At 37.5% G+C, this 24446-nt stretch overlaps 1 protein-coding gene across 1 annotated transcript in view; it reads right to left on the bottom strand.

Moving 5' to 3' along the window:
- Positions 1–11836: 11836 nt before the first annotated feature.
- Positions 11837–24446, bottom strand: part of chrna11 (cholinergic receptor, nicotinic, alpha 11) — a gene marked incomplete at its 5' end in the record, with an annotated part of 18275 nt that continues 5665 nt past the window's right edge. Inside the window, 5 exons of the mRNA XM_016277928.1 lie at positions 11837–12636; positions 16004–16113; positions 17699–17785; positions 20428–20622; positions 22788–22955. Of these exons, the coding sequence (XP_016133414.1) occupies positions 11851–12636; positions 16004–16113; positions 17699–17785; positions 20428–20622; positions 22788–22955 (1346 nt within the window). The remainder of the gene's footprint in view (positions 12637–16003; positions 16114–17698; positions 17786–20427; positions 20623–22787; positions 22956–24446) is intronic.

Here is a 24446-nt window from a genome sequence, read left to right as displayed (position 1 = left end):
TGATGTTTTTATCAGCTGTCTGGACTCTCATTCTGGCGGCACCCATTCAGTGCAGAGGATCCACTGGTGAGCAAGTGATGCAATGCTTAATTTCTCCCAAGCTCATTTACATTTTGGATGGCCTGAGGGTGAGTAAATATCTAGCAAATGTTCATTTTGGGGTGAACTGTTCCTTTAAAAGACATGCATGTTTAATACAAGTCAAAACCTTTGCATTCCAGCACAATACAGTAATAAATCAGCTTATCCTCATCCAGATGCTTAAGCCACCTTGGCTACGATACTCTGATCAATAAGTGAGTTTGGTGTGTGTGTGTGTGCGTGTGTTCTACATCAGATTGCTCTCTGGTTAGAGTAAAGGCTCCTATTATTGCAGCACATAAGCATCTGTGGTCTAAGCATATTTACAAAAACTTAATTTATGTCTTCAGTCCTGATTATTTCTGTATTTGATCAGTTCAGCCAGTTTATCAATGTGAATGAAGAAAAATAACAGTAAGACCTGAGTGTGTTACGCTTGTGTAATTTGTCTTTTTGTCAGGAGTGCAGGTGTGACACTTTTTGTATTGTTCGGAAATGTCAAAAGTGTTCCACCTCCTAATGTTCACCAGCGCTATAAAATATTAATTGTTTGGTCAGTGTTTCTTATTTTGTGTCAATGTGCCATGGGGGAAAAAAAGAATATGAATTTACCAGAATGTATTTATATAACATGGATGATTATTAGCGTTTCTTTGACATTAACTTGACCTGCAACCATTTAAGATCATCATAACGCTTCAGTTTAAAACTTAAGACACTAACCAGCTTTTAACCTCCCACTGACTGTTTTCTTAATGTTAGGCCCACCTTGAAAGTATTATTAATGCTTTAAGTGTTTTCCCCAAAATTGGTGTGTCGGGACGTTTACTGACTAGTTTAACGGCTATATGTCTGTTCTGCGCTTCATCTGTACATTTTACTGCTTATGTGTAGTACTGACAGAGCCTTTGTAGCTTTTCTGACTGAAAACATTCATTTATTTTTCTGCTGAATCAAGGGGATTGAAACAAGGCCTTTGCTGTGGTGGGTTTAGAAAGGGGCTTTGTATGGAAAAAGAAATAATGCATACGTGAAGGAGATAAATAGGCGTGCATTATTTCATGTAGCCTAGATAATGGCATAAAATGACTAATATCAGGATACAATAGTTTTATATCTGAAATGTGTGAAGATTAAACTAACCAGAGTTGAAAAAAAAAAAAAAAACTTTTAAGAAACCTCATGTAGGTTGAAACATTGTAACATACTATTTTAAATAAAATGACCTGTTGAAAAGAAAAGAGAAAAAACAAGTTCATGTGTTATTCATTGTTTTTTCTTTTTTTGCATTGTAGGTTTTGTAACAAAACATCACTTGGCAGACTTAAAAACAGGAAAAGACACTGCACTTAATCTTAAGATATGTCATATCTGTTAATGCAACATTTCATACTATACTCTGAAATATGTTTGTTAGTCAAATGACCTGAAAAGGTAGTTATGTATGCTTCAAGACAACATAGCATCTTTAAGAATTATTTCAAATAAACAATAAAAGAAAACAGAATTTCATAAAGAAGTCATCTTGTATTTATAATAAGAATAAATCTCATTGCTGTGATCCTGCTTTATAATTGCCTCTGGAATTAAATAACAACTTATATCCTTGTCTCTCATGCGCAACCACTTGGGAAATAATTTGCCTCAAGCCAGCTAAATATTTGAATGAAATTTCATTTATGTATTATCACAAGGACTCCAGGGATTTAACTAGAGAATTAGCCACACTTAAAGCAGGCGCCTGCCTGAACGTCAGTATGAACAGAGGGTTCAGCAGGCAGATATGTTGCAGTAGACCAATTAGTATATCACACAAAAAAACAGCTTTCAGCAGATAAAAGACAAGGCTGAAACTAGTGCATGATATGACATATTTGTGCTGTTAACTGGATATTAAAGCCTCATCTAGACTAAGTTATGTGTAACTGACCAATCCAAAATGAGACATTAAAGGGGTCATATGATGTTGCTAAAAATAACATTATTTTGTGTATTTGGTGTAATGAAATGTGTTTATGCGGTTTAAGGTTCAAAAAACATTGTTTTCCACATACTGTACATTATTGTTTCTCCTCTATGCTCCGCCTTTCTGAAACGCGTCGATTTTTACAAAGCTCATCGGTCTGAAAAGCAAGGTGTGCTGTGATTGGCTAGCTATCCAGTGCGTTGTGATTGGCCAGATACCTCAAGCGTGTGATGGAAATGTTTTTTGTTTTTGTTTTATTACAAAACTTGTAGAAACATACAGAAACAGGGAAGCGAGACATGAATATATTCCAACAAAAGCAATTATAAAAATAAAAACAGAAAACAAATATTCTGTATTTGCATGTCAAATGAATTATTATCGATACATAAAAGTGCAAAAATAAACTTACATTCTTTTAGAAAAGTTGTGTGATGGAAATGTTACGCCCCTTACCATACTGTTGATGATTCCCTGTCAGGCCAGAGCGATGATTCAAAAACATGAAAACCCATTATAAACGAGGCATTCGTTGCATCCAGTGGGGACATAATTATGGATTATAATGACTTATACTTTCTTTTTACACGTTGTGTTGCATCGCGCCGCGTAAACATAAAACCATGTCTGCATTTGTGATCGGAGAAATGACAAACAACAAGCCCTACTCTACACTGCTCAAAAAACTCGCTTTAAATATATAAAATATAAAAACTCTTTAAATATAAAAGACGTACTTACAGTCTGTGAGTCAGAACAGCCTGCATTGTAGTCTACTCTACCAGGATCAGGAAACCGTCCTCAATAAAATGTGCTGCACACATCTGAATATTTGGGTTGAAGTGTTCTGGAACAGTGTTGTAAATACAACTTAACCACTGATTTCTAGTCGTGTCCATTTTTGGAAGACCAAACAAAGTAGTTTTGCTTTCACAACAAAACACAGCGTCACACACGGCGGCCTAGAGTGAGCAGAGGCCAGGGGCTAGAGTGAGGAACGGCCGGAGGGCTAGAGTGAGCAGAGGCGGCGGGCGTAAGAACAGTGCGGCCGGCGGATTCGACGAAGGAGCGTCTGGAGGGCTTGCGGCAAACACATGTGACGACCCCGGGCTAGACTCCGCTTCATCCACGGTGAAGGCCGATCCGGCGATCCAGAGTGCAAAGTTGTTGTATTTCCTCAGCGACCAGCACGGATCAGCTCCAGGCATGACGAAGCAGATATCTTCCTCTTTTGGAAGACCAAACAAAGTAGTTTCGCTTTCACAACGAAACACAGCGCCTTCACGACATGGAGGCAGCAACAACAATACTACAGCGAGAATAGAAGTCACGCCTTCTTTCTTTGCGTGAACATTTGGGCGGCGTTATGCAAATCTTCCCGCATAGTGACGTAGATATGTGGGGGCGTGTTAGAACGAGCCGTTTTAGGTAGGTGTGGTTGACTCTTAACTTTTATAAAGAATATCTCTTTGGATTTGAGACTTTAGTCTTTGCAACTTTACAGATCTTCTTTATGCACCAAGAGCTTGTAACACTCCAAAGAGAAAGGAAAACTTGAAATTGCATCTTATGACCCCTTTAAACAAACACATTGATGCAGGAAATTGGTTGCCTGAGACAACCATTAAATATATTAGAAAGACATGAGGGTGAGAATAATTTAGTTCCTTTATGGAAATATTTTCCTGGTGAAGCGAAACTATCAAGTACGCAGAATGGGGTTATTGAAATTAAATCATTAAAACTCAAATAAATAAAAAAAATTACTAGAAATAAATAACTGTTAAACTAAAACAATATATTGAAAATATTATTTTATTTCAGCCAGTAGCCAAGGAACTTGATGTACATATAGAATGTCAATGATAATTTTTTAAAAAATCTGTTTTTATGTTTCTGCCACAGAATAAAAACAACTGAAATTTTTAATCTCACAATTCAAACTTTTCTGCTTCATACATGTTTATATATGTTATTAATGGTCAAGCTCTTCATCCAATTTAGTATGTACTTTGAGTCTTCATAAACAAATGATTCATTAGCTGGATATTTTTATTGAATAAAACACAGTATGTGCAGTGTAGCCTGACTCAGTTTTGAATCAGTTCTTTGAATGAATTAATCTGACTCCAAAGTCAAGATAAAGATTTGGTAGCCAAAGATACCAAAGTCCCTTTAAGGCAGAACCTTCCACATTCATTTACAGACCTGCATCTTTATATCTTGTTTTATTTTTCCCTAAACAGCCCCATTCCTTTCTCTCAATCACTCTCTCTCTCTCCCTTGTCATTATTATCGACCGTGCCCATCTTACCCCGTTAATTAAAAGCCATTGATCGTCAGCTGCATGCCAGCGATATTGTGGACGGCGTCACAGGAGGAGCCATTCAGAGATCAGCCGATACGTGTTTGTGTGTCAGTGTCTTTAAGAGGGACAATGAATGACACTGAAAAAAAGAACAGACCATTAACAAATTTAGAGAGTAAATATTCATGCATCTTCAAATATTGCTGCCTTTCTTGAGAGCAGATTGCTTGTTATCAACATGCTTCCACCCTGTTACCCTCTTACCTGATAAAGACAAATTCATCTGATTTTAAACTGACTTTAAGGCTCATTAAGGATTTAATTTCACACTTTGTCGCATCGTTTTGAGCCCTTGCAGTACACATAGTTATATAGTTATAAATCATATAGATCTTTACAGTTACATTCAACTCTTCATATCTTACACACTGAGAAGCCAATCTATCAATCTAATAACCACATCGTCAGCTGCACGCCAGCGATATTGTGGACGGCGTCACAGGAGGAGCCATTCAGAGATCAGCCGATACGTGTTTGTGTGTCAGTGTCTTTAAGAGGGACAATGAATGACACTGAAAAAAAGAACAGACCATTAACAAATTTAGAGAGTAAATATTCATGCATCTTCAAATATTGCTGCCTTTCTTGAGAGCAGATTGCTTGTTATCAACATGCTTCCACCCTGTTACCCTCTTACCTGATAAAGACAAATTCATCTGATTTTAAACTGACTTTAAGGCTCATTAAGGATTTAATTTCACACTTTGTCGCATCGTTTTGAGCCCTCATTCCCACTTGCAGTACACATAGTTATATAGTTATAAATCATATAGATCTTTACAGTTACATTCAACTCTTTATATCTTACACACTGAGAAGCCAATCTATCAATCTAATAACCAGAATGTCGTCATTCATGCTCAAATCCACACTAGTTTTACCTTCACACAAGACTAGCTCTGTCCTTCTCCGGCTCATACACACAATCATCATCTCTGGCATATCTCTGCAAAAACGTGTGCCATCACCTTTATTTGCCACACACACCCACTCTTATTCCCCTATATCCTCTTTTTCTCCATCTGAGTGAGCACGGTAAATCTGGACAAGTCAATGTGCCAGCGCAGCACATTCACGGAGAGAGGCGAGTGAATTACTCTGGCAGACGAGCCATGGCTGCTGCAGTAATGGCAGACACACGCAATCTTTATTCATTGATGCACTGACTGAGAGCCTTAGTGCATGTTGGGATAGGAAATTGAGCTATATAGAATTTCTTAAACGCTCAACTCTGTGTGGATGTATCGTCATAATGTCAAAATTGCAATTGACATGTACTTTTCTAAAATGGCATTTTTAGCCCAGCACTCTGAAAATGGTGTCAAATCATCAGCATTTTGGTTAGAAACGGTATTATAACAAAACAGACATTTGTGAATGAAAGTTTAACAGCTCAAATCATAATCGTAGAAACTTAATTTACTCCCGTCAATCGCGAAATTTACTGTCACATAAGTTTTAGTGAAATTACTATTTTGACAACAACCTTAACATTTACGTTTAAATTTACAGATTCATCCACACTTTGATATTAATTCATAATGTTTAATTTATAAATACATTTTATTAAAGTAATATGAAATCAAATTCGAGCCTGTTTACTTCCTTAATACATCCTTCCATATAACATCTAGCCATTTTTCTCTTTAAAATATCCTGTTTTAGCCTGAAATTCATCACAATATAGAAGTAAAAAGCATTGTTAATGTATTTGTGATCTTAATTGGCCTTGATTTTAACATAATTGCATCAGAATCTAATAATCTCTTATTGAATTACAGGTCATTGTAGTTTATAACATTTTGTTTGTAGTGTTTTGGCAGTTCAGGCAGTTTTGGGGGCGGTGTATGAGATGCGCGAGTGCTTTCCCTCGTAAATCCACCCAGTTTACCTAATTTGATATGATATAATCATAGGATCATCATGGGATTGTATTTTATAAATATTTATTCTATACTTTATAGAATTTTTTTATTATTTTTTAGATAAGATACAAAAAGAAATACAGTGATAGTCATCTTAAGAAAAACATATTTTCCAAATAATATTTTCACGTAATTATAATGTGTAAAGCATATAAATCATAATTGGGGGTTTAAGCATTAAAAAGTTTGAAAACCCCTGACCCACAGTACACTTACAAAATTCTCTCACTTTCCATATTTCTATCTTTATTTCTTCCCATTCGTTTACAGACCTTCATCTTTATATCTTGTTTTATTTTTCCCTAAACAGCCCCATCCCTTTCTTTCAATCACTCTCTCTCACTCTCCCTTGTCATTATTATCGACCATGCCCATCTTACCCCATTAATTAAAAGCCATTGATCGTCGGCTGCACGCCAGCAACATCGTGGACGGCGTCACAGGAGGAGCCATTCAGAGATCAGCCGATACGTGTTTGTGTGTCAGTGTCTTTAAGAGGGACAATGAATGACACTGAAAAAAAGAACAGACCATTAACAAATTTAGAGAGTAAATATTCATGCATCTTCAAATATTGCTGCCTTTCTTGAGAGCAGATTGCTTGTTATCAACATGCTTCCACCCTGTTACCCTCTTACCTGATAAAGACAAATTTATCTGATTTTAAACTGACTTTATGTATTTACGGCTCATTAAGAATTTCATTTCACACATTGTCGCACCATTTTGAGCCCTCATTCCCATTTACAGGACACGTGTAGTTTTAAAACATATAGATCTTTACAGTTACATTCAACTCTTTATATCTTACACACTGAGAAGCCAATCTATCAATCTAATAACCACAATGTCGTCATTCATGCTCAAATCCACACTAGTTTTACCTTCACACAAGACTAGCTCTGTCCTTCTCCGGCTCATACACACAATCATCATCTCTGGCATATCTCTGCAAAAACGTGTGCCATCACCTTTATTTGCCACACACACCCACTCTTATTCCCCTATATCCTCTTTTTCTCCATCTGAGTGAGCACGGTAAATCTGGACAAGTCAATGTGCCAGCGCAGCACATTCACGGAGAGAGGCGAGTGAATTACTCTGGCAGACGAGCCATGGCTGCTGCAGTAATGGCAGACACACGCAATCTTTATTCATTGATGCACTGACTGAGAGCCTTAGTGCATGTTGGGATAGGAAATTGAGCTATATAGAATTTCTTAAACGCTCAACTCTGTGTGGATGTATCGTCATAATGTCAAAATTGCAATTGACATGTACTTTTCTAAAATGGCATTTTTAGCCCAGCACTCTGAAAATGGTGTCAAATCATCAGCATTTTGGTTAGAAACGGTATTATAACAAAACAGACATTTGTGAATGAAAGTTTAACAGCTCAAATCATAATCGTAGAAACTTAATTTACTCCCGTCAATCGCAAAATTTACTGTCACATAAGTTTTAGTGAAATTACTATTTTGACAACAACCTTAACATTTACGTTTAAATTTACAGATTCATCCACACTTTGATATTAATTCATAATGTTTAATTTATAAATACATTTTATTAAAGAAATATGAAATAAAATTCGAGCCTGTTTACTTCCTTAATACATCCTTCCATATAACATCTAGCCATTTTTCTCTTTAAAATATCCTGTTTTAGCCTGAAATTCATCACAATATAGAAGTAAAAAGCATTGTTCATGTATTTGTGATCTTAATTGGCCTTGATTTTAACATAATTGCATCAGAATCTAATAATCTCTTATTGAATTACAGGTCATTGTAGTTTATAACATTTTGTTTGTAGTGTTTTGGCAGTTCAGGCAGTTTTGGGGGCGGTGTATGAGATGCGCGAGTGCTTTCCCTCGTAAATCCACCCAGGGGCTGAGACGCTGCCCTCTCTCCCCACCATTAACTTTCACCCCTCCCTCGCTCCATCCCTCCTTCATGAACGAGTGATCAATTAAAACCCTGTGCAGCCGGGACCACACGTCAGCATTTCCCCATCTCTGTCTGTTTAGAGATCTAGATTTCTTATTTGTCTGCTCCAGTAGCTCACGTAACTCACGATACGATATAGTGCACACTGCGATGCATCATGTTGCGTAAGAAACAAACTCAGAATTGCATATTACATCATTACTGAAAGACAAAGTATGTATTTTCAAACTCTGACATGAGCTTTGCAATTTATCGCTTGTTTAGACAACCTGCTTCTATATTCATTTAAATTTAGGAAATTAAAAATGACATTTAAAAATAACAGGCCTACTCGTCTCTCATTCTGCATCAGCAATGTCACACATTTCCCGCTCTTATTTTCAGCTCTTATCATTTTCCTTATTTAAGCTTCCGCTAGCCATGAAATGACGAAGCACAGACTGCATATTAGAAAAGAATACTTTATTCAAAGATGGGAAATGGTTTGTGTCTGCATCTGAGAGAGAGAAAGAGAGAGAGAAATTTGAAAGTAATTTGCTTGGTCCCCCATTAAGACGAGATGGCTGGCATTTCATAAGAGCACAGCGAGCAGCAGCAATCTTTTGGCAGCGTGTACCTTTTTGGATGAACTTTAATTAATACCGTAACAACCACTAATTGCTATAATGACAGTAGCAATAAAGTAGTACTTGCAATATGTGCTGTCACCAGAAATGTTTCACAGAAAAAAGTTTTCCATCTGGTTTATCATCATAATTCACCTGAAAGATGTACTGGCCTAAAGGCAGATTTGAAACGGTATACTGTCTATTTAGTGCGAAACCACAATATGCTTCAGTCATTCCTCTGAAGACCTTCACTGTGAATTGTTCATCTGCAACTCTATTTCTGTTTTTCTGTGAATTGCCAGGCCCAGTAAATCACATAGCAAGAATTAATTCAACAACACAATAGCCTTGTTTTCTATCAAACTCAACTATAGCCACTCAACCTTCAAAGAAACAGCCACGGTTATTTACAACTTGTTCAGCGGAGTCATTTCTACACCACTAGCATCAACAATCCCAACTGCAAAAACTGGTTTGCCTGAAGACGTACCTCAGCTTACATTGCTTTCCAATGATCAGGAGTTTTTGTAATGATCAATAAGGCGGATAGACTCAGTTAAAACAGCCAGTCAAGTTTTTAGAGGCATCTCCTGTTTGATTACTCATAGATATGGACTTGTGAATCTGAACAATACATATTTTGCATGATTTTAGCTGAAGAATTTATTTTCAATTTATGATACCAGACATCATAACACTGACCAACAGTTTAAGAGGTTTTGGTTGTTCCCCATTTAGTATAGAACTGTACTTACATGGCTGGACATAGCTGATAACAATATGGCAACAAAGTGCACTGATTTTAAATAATTTCCTGAGCCCCTCAAATGGACAGACTGGCTTAATGATATGGATTTTGGGTTGACTACCTGTTTGCTCAAACAATGGCAGATTGGGGGAATGGATAGGCAACCTGTTTGGAAACGATCTTTAAATGCCAAGAATTACTGACAAGCCAACTGAAATGGTAATATTCTGCTTAATGTTCATTGGTTGTACAGTGCCCTACAAAAGTTTGAAAACATGCTAACTCATTCACACAGAATGTGTTCATGAGATGCAGGGTAGTAGAAAAAAAACAAGACCTAGAACCGTTCATGCGTAAGACGGCGCGAAAGACATGAGACGCAAACGCAGCAGTGAAACATCCATCTAGTGCATGTTTTCATAGAAAACTATGGACAAGCAGAACAATGGATATGAAAACAGCCCCCAGTCGGCTTTGAACAATGTCAGCACAAATAATTTCTTAGAATGATAGCATTAAAGTAACTATCAGTAAAAGTGATTTTTGGATTACATAATGTAAATAAATACTCATCAGAGTTAGATTGTGGTGCTTTTTTACTGGATTTAACTGGCCTAGGTTTCTTTTTTGAAGATTATTTGGTCTGCACACTTTAAGGATTGATTAACAGACCAATCACAAAACAGGTTACAACAGCTCACGTATGTTCTGGATACGTTAATATTTTATTTACTAAAAGGATTGTGTAGTCTCTTATCAATGCAAACTCATCACAAAATGGTAAGGATTTATGCTGATATTGTGCAAAACCCCACTTTACCCAAGGCGTTTCCAAACATTTGTAAGACACTGTATGTGTAAGTGGGAAAAACAGAGCAAGAAAGAGAGATTTACCTGGGCACAGTTACTGTGGTTGTGACTCTGCTCCTACTTAGATATTCATAGGATCATCTCTGAACACCTCACACTGTCTGTCATTTCACAGAGATGATGGAAGAGAGGAAAGGAGATTCCACCCATGTCTCCACTGTCTTTGTGCCATTTCTCCAGTATGTCTCAGGGGATTATTAGCCTTTCTTCCCACACTCTCTCCCACTTCCAATCCGCAGTATGTTTTTCTCTCCTCATCTGTTTTGTGACGGATGCACTCACTGTTTGGCTTTTTTGGGGCATGATGCGCTATTTCTCTCAAGCTGCGATGCCATTCTTCCTCTTGCCAGTAAATGTTGCTGAGTCTCACTTACCCCCCGACCACCTTCTCTGTCTGTTTCTGTCCATCCCTCTCTAATTCCCCTATCACTCTTTCATTTTCTTATCCACTTGTCTAAACCACTTCTTCAGCCTATCCTTCTCTCATTTTGCGCTGACTGTGTCTCTTTCTCTAATACACTCTGTCTCATTTTGTCTTTCATTACCCTTGTTCTGCTCTTGCCTCGTCATCTTGTGAGGCCCTAATCTCTCCATCGGTCTACATCTCTGTCCACGTCAGAGGGGTATTCCATCTTTCACTTCTTCTGTATCTCTCTATTATCTGAATCACTCAAACCCTCTAGCAGTTCTCCAAATCGCCTATCTGTCCTTGAAACAAGTGCCTTTTTCATTTTTTAAGATGAGAGTTTTTGATCTGGCTTCATGTGAACCATTCACCTCACGTCTGCCACTATTATCAATATTTCTCTCTGTCTCTTCTGCTCTTCCCTCCCTCTCTCCTTGCCTTCCCGTAGATGAACGTTACCAAAATAGATTTTGACATCTTAGAGAAGTTTTGCACTGTGCTAGATGTAAGATGTACAATGTCACACAAGTTTGAGTAATATTTTACTGGCCGTTCCTCAGAGGTTCAGGTTATGAGGCTTTCGACACCGTTAGAAGGTCAATAATCAGTATTTCACTTTTTATGTTTAGGTTTTCATTCATTCCATTTCCGAACATTTTACCATATAGTGAACCAACCCGATTGTCATTTACAGACACCTTGCGGTGAAGGTCTTCAGCGTTCCACCAACATTATAGTTCAGTTTGAGATGTCTGAGTGAGCCTTAAATGTCCAATCAGAAGCGTTCTCGATCCAGACCTCAAGATTCTGCATTATTCCAAACACATTCTTGGAAAAAAAAGCTAAGTCATTGTTTTAGGGAGATGAATATTCCCCATTCACTGTCAAACCCAAGTTTCCCGAATGCACGTTCTTTTACAACAAAGCAATCAGATGAAGTCCTTGGAAACTGCCTCCACAAAGTTAGGTGCTGACATAAGAATGGAGATGGTGCAGATGATGTTGAAAACACTGAATGCCACCAGACAAAGTCGGTCGATTACGGCTGCAGCAAACTTCCACTGTTCGGCCATGCTGTCGTTCTCATCCTGTCCGCGGAACCTATCAGCAACGTATCGCACCTCTTCTAAAATAGCCTGAAGCTGTGGGTCTCCTCCGCCACTGGTCCCCGAGCAAGAACAGCCTCCGCCGCCGCCAGACACTGTGCTCGGACAACCCGTGGCCTCCAGATTGGGAGTGGGAGGCGGTGGAGGGCTGCAGAACTGTGAGGGCAGGTGAGGTGGTGGGCTGGATCCTATTGCTGGAGGTGAAACCACTGCAGGACGTGGGCCGCCCGACATGCTGTTTCTTTGCACAGATTCGGCGAGCAAGGATGGTGGCGAAGCTTCGTCGAGACTGGAGAACCCGATGTAAAGCAGGTTGCCATTGATGTTGGCACTGTTGGTCTGATTGTGAAGATGGTGGGTGTGGCCAGCGGCCGCCGCGGCTTGAAAGAGGCTTTGGGGATGAAGCGGGTGTAGCGTAGAGGATGTGTGGTGGTGGTGGTGCAGGTCTGCAGAGGTAGAACCAGGTGCGTTTGGGAGGCTGCCGCTCTGGGAACCTGAAGAGCAACGTCTTAAGTGAGGGGCACAAGGAGGACGCTCAGGGTCTTCACTCTCACCAGGACGCTTCATACGCAAAAACCATGCCACCCACTGGAGCAGGACTATCTGAACCTAAGAGAAGGCAGATGAACACGAAGGAATGTGTATAAGAGATTATGCAATTGTAGTGTAGAAACATTTAACACACTTTTTTTATTTGTTGGTTTTATGATTATTGAAAGTGATAGCTCACCCAAAAAATGAAAATTCTGTAATTAATTACTCACAGATGGGATGAGGAGGAGAAAATTTGTTGAATTAAGTCATTATTTTTGTTTTATTTGTGCACAAAAAGTATTCTCGTAGCTTCGTAAAATTACAGTTGAACCTCTGATGTCACATGGATTATTTTACCGATCTCTTTGCTATGTTTCTGGTCTTGGGAACATTTCAGTTGTATTGCTGTCTATGCAGGGTCAGAAAGCTCTCAGATTTCATCAAAAATATCTTAATTTGTGTTCCAAAAATGAAGGTCTTACAGGTTTGGAACGGCATGAGGGTGAGTAATTAATGATAGAATTGTATTTTTTGGGTGAACTATCCCTTTAATGCTTCAAATTTTGAACACTGAGTGATTAAATACACTATTTAACATATATATATAACTATATAATAAATATAACGTATATCCTTATATAGAAAAGAATATGTGTGTGTGTGTATTGGTTATAATAATCCTCATATTTTATATTTAAAAAAGTACATCAGATTTATGTCTACTGATTTTAAATCCTCACTCAATGCTACTCTTTTATAATCAATACTTATTCAAAAATGTATGATAAATAAAAGTCACCTTGAACTATATGTGTTTCTTAGTGCTACTCATTCCAGTGTTGCTAGTTGTGGATGCTGTAAGGATAATTTATTCAAAACTGAATTAATAAAACAGTGTAATTGGTATTATATATATATATATATATTTGGAGATACCAAGTTAAGAATAATTTCTTTATATAAATCTCAAATCTTCCTAATTTCCCTACAGTACCAACTTTTAAAACTGAATCCAATTTTACCCATATCCTGCTTTCTCAGTAAACAACATTAGATTTGAATATTAAAAGTAAAATCCAATGTGCAAGCTGATAATTTTATGTATTTATGTAAGAGGAAGCATGCGTTTCACAGCAGCATGTCAAGCCGTTTTGAACTATATTTACTACATATGCTCTACACGTACAGTCTAAACAAAAGGTTATACAGCACTGTCTGAACAACAAATAAAGTAAAATAATCCATTGCAAATATTTTTTTTTTCAGATAGCGTCTGCTGAGTCAAGAGGGGAAAGGTTTTGGAAGGAAAGGAGTTGTAGAGCAACATATGACAGCAAGGACTATGACGCAGAGAGAGATAAAGAGATGACAAGTTAGAATTATTCAGTTGCACTGCCGAGTCCTGGCCAAGGAGAGGCATAAAGCATGGCAAAATGTACGACTAGTGGGGTTGGCAATGCTTTCATCGACAGAAAAACTGCAGTTTAAGCAACTAGGTCCTTTTTTGGCATCTTCACACATTTTGGTGTATTAAAAGATCACACAATGCATGTTTGGCTATCATTAACAACAGCAGTGCAACTAGTGCAATATCAAAAACTTTGCAGAATATATAATGAAAAAACAGACATTACCAAGACACTCTACACAGTTGAGGTGTGTGTTTGCCCTTGAGGGTTTGACAAGCATCACAACAACATCTTTCCCTGATCACTATCCACCTTTTAGCATCTTCTTCTGAACTGTATCTCTTTTTAGCTCTTTAGATTGTAAGATAACTACCATTGCTGTTATGTAAGCGTTGCTTTTTCCCGGTTGTTCAGATAAAGAGGGTTTTCTTTTTCAGCACCTTTGAGCCATGGCTCTGGCAGACATTTTCAATAACTACACGTTGTGCATTGGGTGTGAATGTTGCTAAAAGCTGATCCCAGGATAGGATCCTAGGACGTTGTGCTCAGGCAAGTGTGCCACTAATTATTATTGCTCATACTTTGAGTTAGAGATTAAATAAACCTCTAACCTTAGTATTAATTATTAATCCTCAAATTGAAATGTGCTATTACTTTTATAAGCAGTGAGGCACACAATTTTTGTCCAGCAGCTAAAAAATTCCATAGACTTACATTTAAGGAAGACAGAAGTCATGTCTAACGGCCAGAAAATCATTGAGATTTGAGCCATTTGAGGCCACCCTAACTAGGGTGAACATACGGGCCATTTGTACGGGATTTCTATATTGCCTAAAATATTTAGGTTTTGGCTGTTTGCACTGTGCAGATCAATCGTTGTATGACATTCACGAGAGCTATTGGGAGCAGAGCAGACGGATCCTTATGCTTTCGAATCGCTCTCGCAGTACTTTGGTGTTATAAAATGATCGGTGCGCACGAACGAACAAACACGTGCGCGTATTTGCATCGCTTTGATCGTTCTCTGTAGCTCTCACCTTCTCACGCGCTAGGATTGGTCAAATATATACAATACCTACATGTTATTGGTCAAACTACTTTGGATGTTTTAGGCAATATAAAAATCCTGACTAGGACGTGTCCCGTATGAACGGCACATATGGCCACCCTAACCCTAACACATACACTACCATTGAAATAATACTTTTTCTTAGCAAAGACGCTTTCAATTCATCAAACGTGACAGTAAATACATGAATGTTACAAAATAATTATATTTCAAATAAATGCTGTTCATCTTTCTACTCAAGGAATCCTGAAAAAAATGCATCATGGTTTTCACAAAAATATAAAGCAGCACAGCTATTTTCAACATTAAAACATTTGCAATGTAAGAAATGTTTCATATATATATATATCTATCACCAAATCAGCATATTAAAATGCTTTCTGAGGCATCATGTGACACTGAAAACTGGCTGTTGAAAATCACAGGAAAAAATAGCTACATTTTGAATTATATTCAGATAGAAAACAGTTGTTTGAAACTGTAATACACAATGTATGCAGCCTTGGTGGGCATAAAAGAGATCTTTCAAAAACCTTCCCAACCCCAAACATTTGAACAGTAGTGTATTATATCATTGTTTTTAAGAAGCACGTAAAAATCCAGTTGTGACGCAGAATTGATGTCAGTCTCATTGAGTAAATACACCTGTCAGCTTTCTCTTGTTGTTGCATTTGGCTTTGTAAGTGAATGGGGTTCGATCAGCTGGACCGGGGCACATCAGCTGACCTGCTAATTGGCTTGCAGAACGCTCAAATACAGTCATTCATCAGCGCCGACAGATCTCAGATCTATATCCATCTGCATCCTATTTACTCATTTAGTCCCCTTCTGTTGGCTTTATCTCCATTGTCATTGAATAAGTAGATTACTGCTTTCAATGCAACTGACATGAGAGATGCTGCTGCTTGCATTTGTGAATCAGGGTATTGATTGTGTTATAGTGTTTGTGTGTGAATAGACGTACCCATTTGGGCATGTTCCCTCCGTTGGGGTCATGATGGTGATATTGGAGCACAACCACTGTCGCAATAACTGACATTCCAACAATGATCATTATACTGGCAAAATACTGTCCTGAGAGAGAAACAAAGAGAGAAAAGTATGCATAAACCTTTCATTTATTACTCTCTTAGCAGAATAGCCTTTTATCATCCAGTCATGCTAGTAAAAACCAGGGCGAATGTAACAAAAAAGGGGCATTGATTATAAAAGAGTGACGCGGGGAAGGCAGGCAGAATGTGGAACAGCTGAGTGAACCATAAAAACTCAATCATAAAGGAGAGGGGGAAGCAGACAGGAGAGACAAAGCTCTGTGGGTGAACACTCTTCCAGCAAACGCATTTCTGCAGATTACATCTTTGCGGCTTCTGAGGGCCTATAAACCAGAGGGCGGGAAAAGAGAATGTGGTGCGGACTGTTTTTATTTTTCTGGAGGATCATCTTCACTCCAGGTCGGTTTCATTTTTATTTTTCTCCTGCTTCTTCTCTCTCCTGACCTGCTCATCATTTCCAGTTAGCGGTCTTTTACGATTCATGTTGCAAATTACCATGAGAAGCCAAGCGTATGGTTGCCAAGACCAGGGCTTTTGGCCGTGATACAGAATGGTGATCAATTTATTCTTCAGTGGTGCAATGTGTGCATCTCAGCACATGTAAAATATACATCCTTATGCACTAAATTTTACATATCATTAACAATAAGATCAAAGGCTTGAATGAAGACTCTAATATATTCAAAGAGCCCTGTGTTGTCATTTGCAAAAGAACTAAGAGGGATACATGCTGAAATACTGAAACATACTGTATGAAACATACTATAGGAATAGTTCACCCAAAAATTGAAAATCCAAGATGTAAATAAGTTTGTTACTTAATGAGAACAGATTTGGAGAAATTTAGCATTACATCACTTGTTTACTAAACTGATCCTTTGCAGTGAATGGGTGCCGTCAGAATGAGAGTTCCAACAGCTGATAAAAACATCACAATATTCCACAAGTAATACACACGACTCCAGTCCATCAATTACCATCTTGTGAAGTGAAAAGCTGTGTGTTTGTAAAAACAAAAACAAATCCATCATTAAGACATTTTAACTTTAAACCACCACTTCTGCTGAAAATACAAGTCCATCATCGCTAATAACATTTCCTTCAGTGAAAAAGTTCATCCCCTGTTCTCCTCCTACATCAAAATCCACTGACATCTATTTATAACTGTTTTGGTCTGTGTTTGCTTGTAAACGATGCTTGCACATATTTCTCTCCTGATTCGGATGAGACAACTTTTCAACTTGAGACAACTTGTATTTTAGCTGGAAGCCAAACGTCTTAATGATTGATTTGTTCCTTACAAACGATCAACTTTTCACTTCACAAGATGGTATCTGACGGACTGAAGTCATGTGGATTACTTATGGGTTATTGTGATGTTTTTATCAGCTGTTTGGACTCTCATTCTGATGGCACCCATTCACTGCAGAGGATCCATTGGTGAGAAAGTGATGTAATGCTAAATTTCTCCAAATCTGTTCTGTTGAAGAAACTAAATCTTGGACATCTTGGATGGCCTGAGGGCGAGTACCTTTTTGCAGCAAATTTAGATAAACAATTCCTTTAAAATGTTAAAATATTCACCAACACAGACATGCATGCTTTACCTATTAGCGGGATGGAGTCTGAGGTTGCTGGCATGATTTCTGCCACCAATAACATGAAGACTGTTAATGAGAGTAGCACAGTAATACCTGTGAATAGGTATAAAACAAAAAGAAATGGACTGCATGAAACATACATGTAATTGCATAATGAATTATACACATATAACAAGATATTAAATGTTGACTGGTCCAGGTCAATGAATTGGTCAGTATTTGGACATTTTTAGATATGTATTTTTTAAATTGTTTCATTTTCAATTGCTTCATTAAACTATGAAATTAAAGTTTATATAATCTGAGCTCATTTTTGTATCTCTTATTACTATAAATCATATGCTGTATTACTATGTCATGTCTACAAATGGTAGTATATATATTATATTATAAATAATATTTATTTTTCTATTCATTGGCATTAAATCTCCAGCCCGGCAGTGTAGATATTAGCATCTGCCACTGAAAAACCAATAGCAGTCGACCACTAAAATAAATGCGTAGTTATACAGCATCTCTAGTTATGTGCAACATTGGCACTACATAAGATGCCCAAACACAGCTTCTTATTGGATGTAACTCATCTTGACAGAATTTGATTGGATCTGATTGGACGGCAGTGCAGGGCTTGATGGAGTGATACATAAAGTGAATTATATCAGGCCATTTCTCTTCCTCAATTGCTCTTTAGTTCAGTTCAAGTCATCTCCCTCCCTCTCCGGCTGCTATCCATTTCTCCCTCCTCTCTCCCCCCGACACACACAATTCATCCATCTCTATCTGCTGTTTAAATCTGCTTCCGCTCTCTCACTCGGCCTCCTTCCTCTTACATATGTTTTTTTGCTTAGATTTATAAGTGCTATCTTGGCATAATGAACACTCAATAAAATTATTGTCACAAATACTCCACCAAATGAGACTAACTGGATTCATAAAAAAAACACTCTTGGCTTTACATCAGGGCTACCATTAAAATGTAAAATTAATACATTTTGTTATATGCTGATTAATTGAACACAATTATTGGACCTTTTACTGTTTGCATTACCTTGTATTACAGCCTGTGCATTAATGGTGGGGATTTTTCAGTAACTGTCAGTAGGTGACAACAAGTGATTTATGAGTCACTGAACTGTTCATTCAAATGATTCATTCAAAAACACTGAGTGATGTCTTAATAAGCGAGTCACTGAGTCATCTATGATCCGATTCATTCAAAAACACTGATTCATTTAGGAATAAAATTAGCACTGTTTATTAAAAAACACTGGAGTGCAAAATAAATAAAAAAACAGGTAAAACACCTGTAAAAAAATCTATATGGAAAATTCCTGCAGATTAATAAAGTAAATTGTGCCATATTTTACAGATATTTTTTACAGTGAGTGACTGTGGTACAGTGGTCTTAATGAGTGAGTCTTTGAGTCACTCACTCATCTCATTCATTCGAAAACACTGATTCAGTTGGTAGTCCACCCAAAAATTTACATTTTCAATATTTACTAACCCTCATGTCGTTCCAAACCTGTATGACTAAACACAAAAGATATTTCTTTTAGTATAAAGACCCAAATATACCTTGTTTTTGTACGCGTACGCTAGCGTATGCGTACAATCGAACGTGTAGCCTTCCAAAGTATACTCCATTTGATGTTGTGTGCAAACGTGGGTGGTCATCACATGCGCTCTAGAAAGCTTCATCCATGTCCAGTGTCTGCTTTATTTTTCCCCCTTAAGTTTTGACTGATAACAAATATTTTTGAACTCTTTTAAACCAAAGCTGAGCTGTCTCATACCCTCTCGCTTACAAGCGCTTGGCTACCAACATTTTCCAAAATATCTTCCTTTGTGTTCCACAGAAGACATGAGGTTGAGTAAATGATGACAAAACTTTCATTTTTGCTAGATTATTCCTTTAACATATGCTTTTTAGAAAAACATATAAAATCTATGCTTGAACTTTTTTGAGGTCTATCTTAAGCTAGTTTGTGATACTACATCTGTTGAATCTGATGTTTCAATATTGCAGGCCGTGTTCCTGGAAAGTGCGATGCATTCTCTCTCTCTCTTACACACATTGACTCATCACTGCTTTAATTACATCAATAGATTAATTGCCCATATGAGTGAACAGCAAAGCACTTCCCTTCCCGTGCTTGCAGTGATACACATTCTTGAATTGAGGAAACTGCCTCTTTTCCATTCTCTTTGGTTGCTCTAAGCTTCTATCTTCTCGCTCTCCTCTACTTATATACTGTGAGTTCATGCCTCTTTACATTTCCTGACAGACGTATCTAAAATTCTTTCCATTCAATCTCTGGTGACTGTTTTTGCTCCTCTTTGAACTGTCTGCATCTTTTGATGGGAAAGGTCTCTTGACAGCGAGTGGAAAAAACGTGGATAAAAGCCCTTGATGTAAACCAAGAGTTCATTCGACATGACACAATCAGGCGCTATCTATGAAATGAGCACCCACACTTTTTTTTTTTTTGCATGTCCCAGCTCTCTGTTTTGTGCTAGACCTTGGCAAGCCTGTGGAATAATTTTTTCCTCAGCACTGAAATCGAGATATGCAAAAGATATACAGCATCTTTCTTCTAAATCAGTCATGTTTAGTTATAAAACATGTACATAATCTAACTCCAAAAAAGAAGATCTTTAAATTTGATGCCATCTCTGCTTTTTCCTGCTTCAACAAGCTGTCAATATATTTCTCTGTCTATCTTTCATAATACCTAGTGAAATCTTCTCTCCGGAGTCGGCAGGCAGTAGAAAGATAAGCAAGGTCATTGATGAAAGGAGGACGCAGGGAACGAGGAGGTTTAAGGCATAGTAGAGCGTCCGTCTGCGGATGGTCACCACAAATGTCACATCTGGGTAGGGTTCCTTACAGCAGTCATAGTACAGCTCGTTTCTTGTGCCCGGCACACCTGATTATACACAGATTGTGAGGAAAATAATGAGTATATAATGAAGGAAGGATAATAAAAAAAAAAAACCTGTGCTTGTTTTTTCTGTGGATTGGTCTCATGTTCAAAGAGATGCTGTTGTCCTCAAGAGCAGCCGAAGCTGCTCTTCCACCTTTGATCTACTAGAGAAAAACAACATCCTAATCAGCAGATGCCAGCCAGAAGCAAGTTCTTCTCTGCGACTGAGCATCATCCTTTTGTCTGAACATCATTAGAGATCTCCAAAGATCTCAGTAGCTTTTCAATGTTTTCCCATTAGATTCTGCATCAGGTTTGACATCTGTGTTTGGTCACAAGACACGGAAAAACCAAAGGCATTTTGTGTCATTTTCTGTAGTCAGTGTCATTATATGAAAAGAAACGGCAAGAACATTCTTCAAAAATACACCTTTTATGTTCTACGGAAGAGGAAAGGTTTAGAACAACATGATGAAACAAAATGACCTAAAACTGGGGTTGATGAGGGAACTGAACAAGTTGACGAAAAGCTAATAATTAATTACACAAAATGTAAAGTTAAAAGAAATAATTGTGGCTGCATGATAATTGCAATATGATCCAATGTATTCAGCATCTTCGAGCAGCTTGGTATCTTTAATAAGTTAACTTATTTACACATTTATTTACAATTTTTTGGGACAGAAGTTTACAGCAGTATTCCACCAAAATAAAAGCTCAAGGATTTGAAATGTTTAAAGCTTGATGGTTTGAACGTTTGAAAGTGAAGAATTTAAGACATAATTATTATTATTATTGTAACTTCTAGTGTAAATTTAATGGACTGAGGCACTAACACAACTAAAAAGAGGTTTGTTTCCAATTTAAAGTCCAGCTACAAAGTCAAAATAAACCTATTTTTACTGTGAACATGCAAATGTGTCATTGAATTATTGAAATAGTAATTTAGTAATTCTCTTGGGCACTGCAAGTAAATATTTTAGGCTAACCAAAAGTTTGAGAACCCCTGCTTTAAAGCATGGTTAACCAACTTGAGCAGCTTAGCCACCTACCAGCTTTAATTAGGGACCAGTTACATAAACTAGTATGACTAACTGACAATTAAGCAAGGAGTAATCTTACTCAGTGCTGGGGTAACGTATTACAAGTAAAGGATAATGCGTAATCAGATTAAATTTTTTAAGGAACTATAGTAACGCATTACGTTTAAATTAACAAGAAAATCTGAGTTACGATTTCAAATAAGTAATGCAAGTTACTTTGTTTTCCTATTTATTCAGTGACACATTTCCTGTCCCCGTGAGAAATTGGGAGTAAGTGCAGAGGCAGAGGCATTTTCTTCAGCCTGAGGCTTATTAATTTCACTCTTGGTGTGGAAGGGCTTTTACAATCGTCAAAAATATACTCAAATGAAACCAATCTATGATTTTATATAACTGACTTGATGTTATAACCAGCCTATAATCAGCAGTTCATTCAACAAGTCACAGATTGATCCATAATGGCTGTAATCCAGTGAAATAAAAACCTAAACCAGCTTGGACCAGTTATTGATCATAAATAAACAATTCTGACCACATAGAAAATCACAACCGTAAACTGGTTTGGCCTTGTTACACATGTTACATGTACTTACTATAACAATAACAATTAATTATGCATAATTACATGCAAGTAACCCTAAGCCAAACCCTAATAAGGTATAAATGTAAGTACATGTAGTTAATTAATATTACTCAGTACTTAAATGTATAATTACACTGTAACAAGGACACCTTAAAAAAAAGAACCGCTGGTTTTAATTCCAACAGGGCTGTATTGTTAAGACAATGTAAACAGTTGCACTCTGTAAAAATGTTAAAGAGAAGTTCAAGAGAATGACTGGCATTATATTACAGATGTGCACAGCAAAATAGCTAATTACACAATGAAGCAAATGAGAAGAGAGTCAGTAAGAGACAGAATTGTGCAGTGCAAGATGTTTTTCCAGTTCGCTTCCTCTTATCCACTCAATTTAATTACATTAATTTGAATACTAACAGGCTCATCGGATGAATATGAATGGACATGAATTTAACAAGATGGGCTGGATATTTTCTTTTCCAATTCTGAAGCCATTTCAGTTCTATACAGTAGGTAAGAGTTCTCAGGCCTCTCTACTCACTCACCCACAAGATCCCACTCTCCGTTGGGCATGTAGCCAGAGATATCAGCCTCATTCATCTGGAGATCCAGCAGCCATCCGTCAAATGTCCACGAGCCGAATTTAAGCTCGCACTTCTGGATGTCAAACGGAAACCAGCGTACATCCACGTTACAAGTGCTCGTGAAGATACCTGGGATGAAGAGAACAAATATGAGAAAAAAGAGGAAAAATATCTATGATTTTCATTCTGATTTCAACTGCCTGACGAATGTACTGCCTCGAAATGCCAAGGTGCTTCTTCATCAGCGCCATATTGCAGCAGCCAACACCAAATTGAATCCAATTGACCTTTTCACCGGAGTAAAACCAGACAGTTAAAAGATACACATTCCGAAATGCCGGAGCCCTAGGAAACACCATTAAATAAAGACCTTTATGCACTGTACGGATAACCAGGCTGACACTCTCATTATTATTACACACAGACACCAGCTAGATGAGTCATATCAGCAACCAAATAGACTCGCTCAAGCTTAAATACCGCAAATTAGGCAGATAAACTCGTTTATTGTTTCAAACAGCCATTTTGAACACTGAAAAGAAAAAGTATGACAGATGGATGGGACCAGTAATAAGAGTCATTTGTTTTATACCACATAGCAGCTGAAGAGCCTCCTAATCAGATACTTCCATATTTATTGAAGAAATCACACTTGAAATGGAACAAAGGTAGGAAAAGGGAAGCTTATGTTGCCTCTGAACACTGATTAAACAATCCAGCAAATTTACCCAAAAAGCACACCATTAACTTTTTACAGTCTATTCTGAATAAGCGATTCTCACATAGCAAACATATTTAAATGCACAATGACTAAATCACCACAGATGTATAAGTGAGCAGTACTTGTGCTTGAATGGAATTATTGAAGAATAACTGAAACTGCAAGCTGTAGCACAACACTTTTCAATTTCAAAAGTGTTCTGAGTGCCTGTCAGAGAATTGCTATCTGGTTTCTGTGGTGTTTTCGGTGGTTGCTCTGTTAATGGCCATGAAAATCACTTATCAAACTAAAAGCACATGTATCATTCATGCAGTAATCATCATTCATGATGAGGGTGAAGTTACAGTAGGCTTAGGAGTTTGTTCAAATGAGCAAAGTGAGAGTGAACACCACTAGTAATAGGAGAGCATAAGTAACTCAAAGCATTTCAGTGCATTTCAAAGGAGAGAAAAACAACAGAACATGCTGCTCCTTCCCTTGACTACGCTAAATACATTTTAGCCTTTGAAAAGTAGAGCTTCCAGAGCTGAGGAAAAAATTGATAAAACAGCTAAAAGATTTCGTACAAAAAGAGAAACATTGATTTTCTGAGAAAAAGTGATATTTTTCAGGTCATACATAATGTTCTGCTGTACTGACCCCATCCACAAATCTCTTCAAACCGATCTCTCTACACTGTTTCAGAAGATTCCTAAATAATTCACCTCTGTGCTGGGCCTCTGATATGAGACAGAAGATTCTCTTTAATCTATGGTCCAGATGAAGACCAGAAAGTCTTCTGAAAATGGTCCCAGGATCTCAATTTCCTCAAATGCACTTTGAAAATGCTTGGCCTGATCACACACACACACACACACACACACACACACATATATATATATATATATATATATATGTGT

The sequence above is a fragment of the Sinocyclocheilus grahami genome, unplaced genomic scaffold (genome assembly GCF_001515645.1).
Source record: "Sinocyclocheilus grahami isolate Dianchi unplaced genomic scaffold, SAMN03320097.WGS_v1.1 scaffold116.1, whole genome shotgun sequence".
Classification (NCBI taxonomy): Eukaryota; Metazoa; Chordata; class Actinopteri; order Cypriniformes; family Cyprinidae; genus Sinocyclocheilus; species Sinocyclocheilus grahami.
Note: the sequence above shows the minus strand (reverse complement) of the source record. Positions and strands in the feature narration are given on the sequence as shown.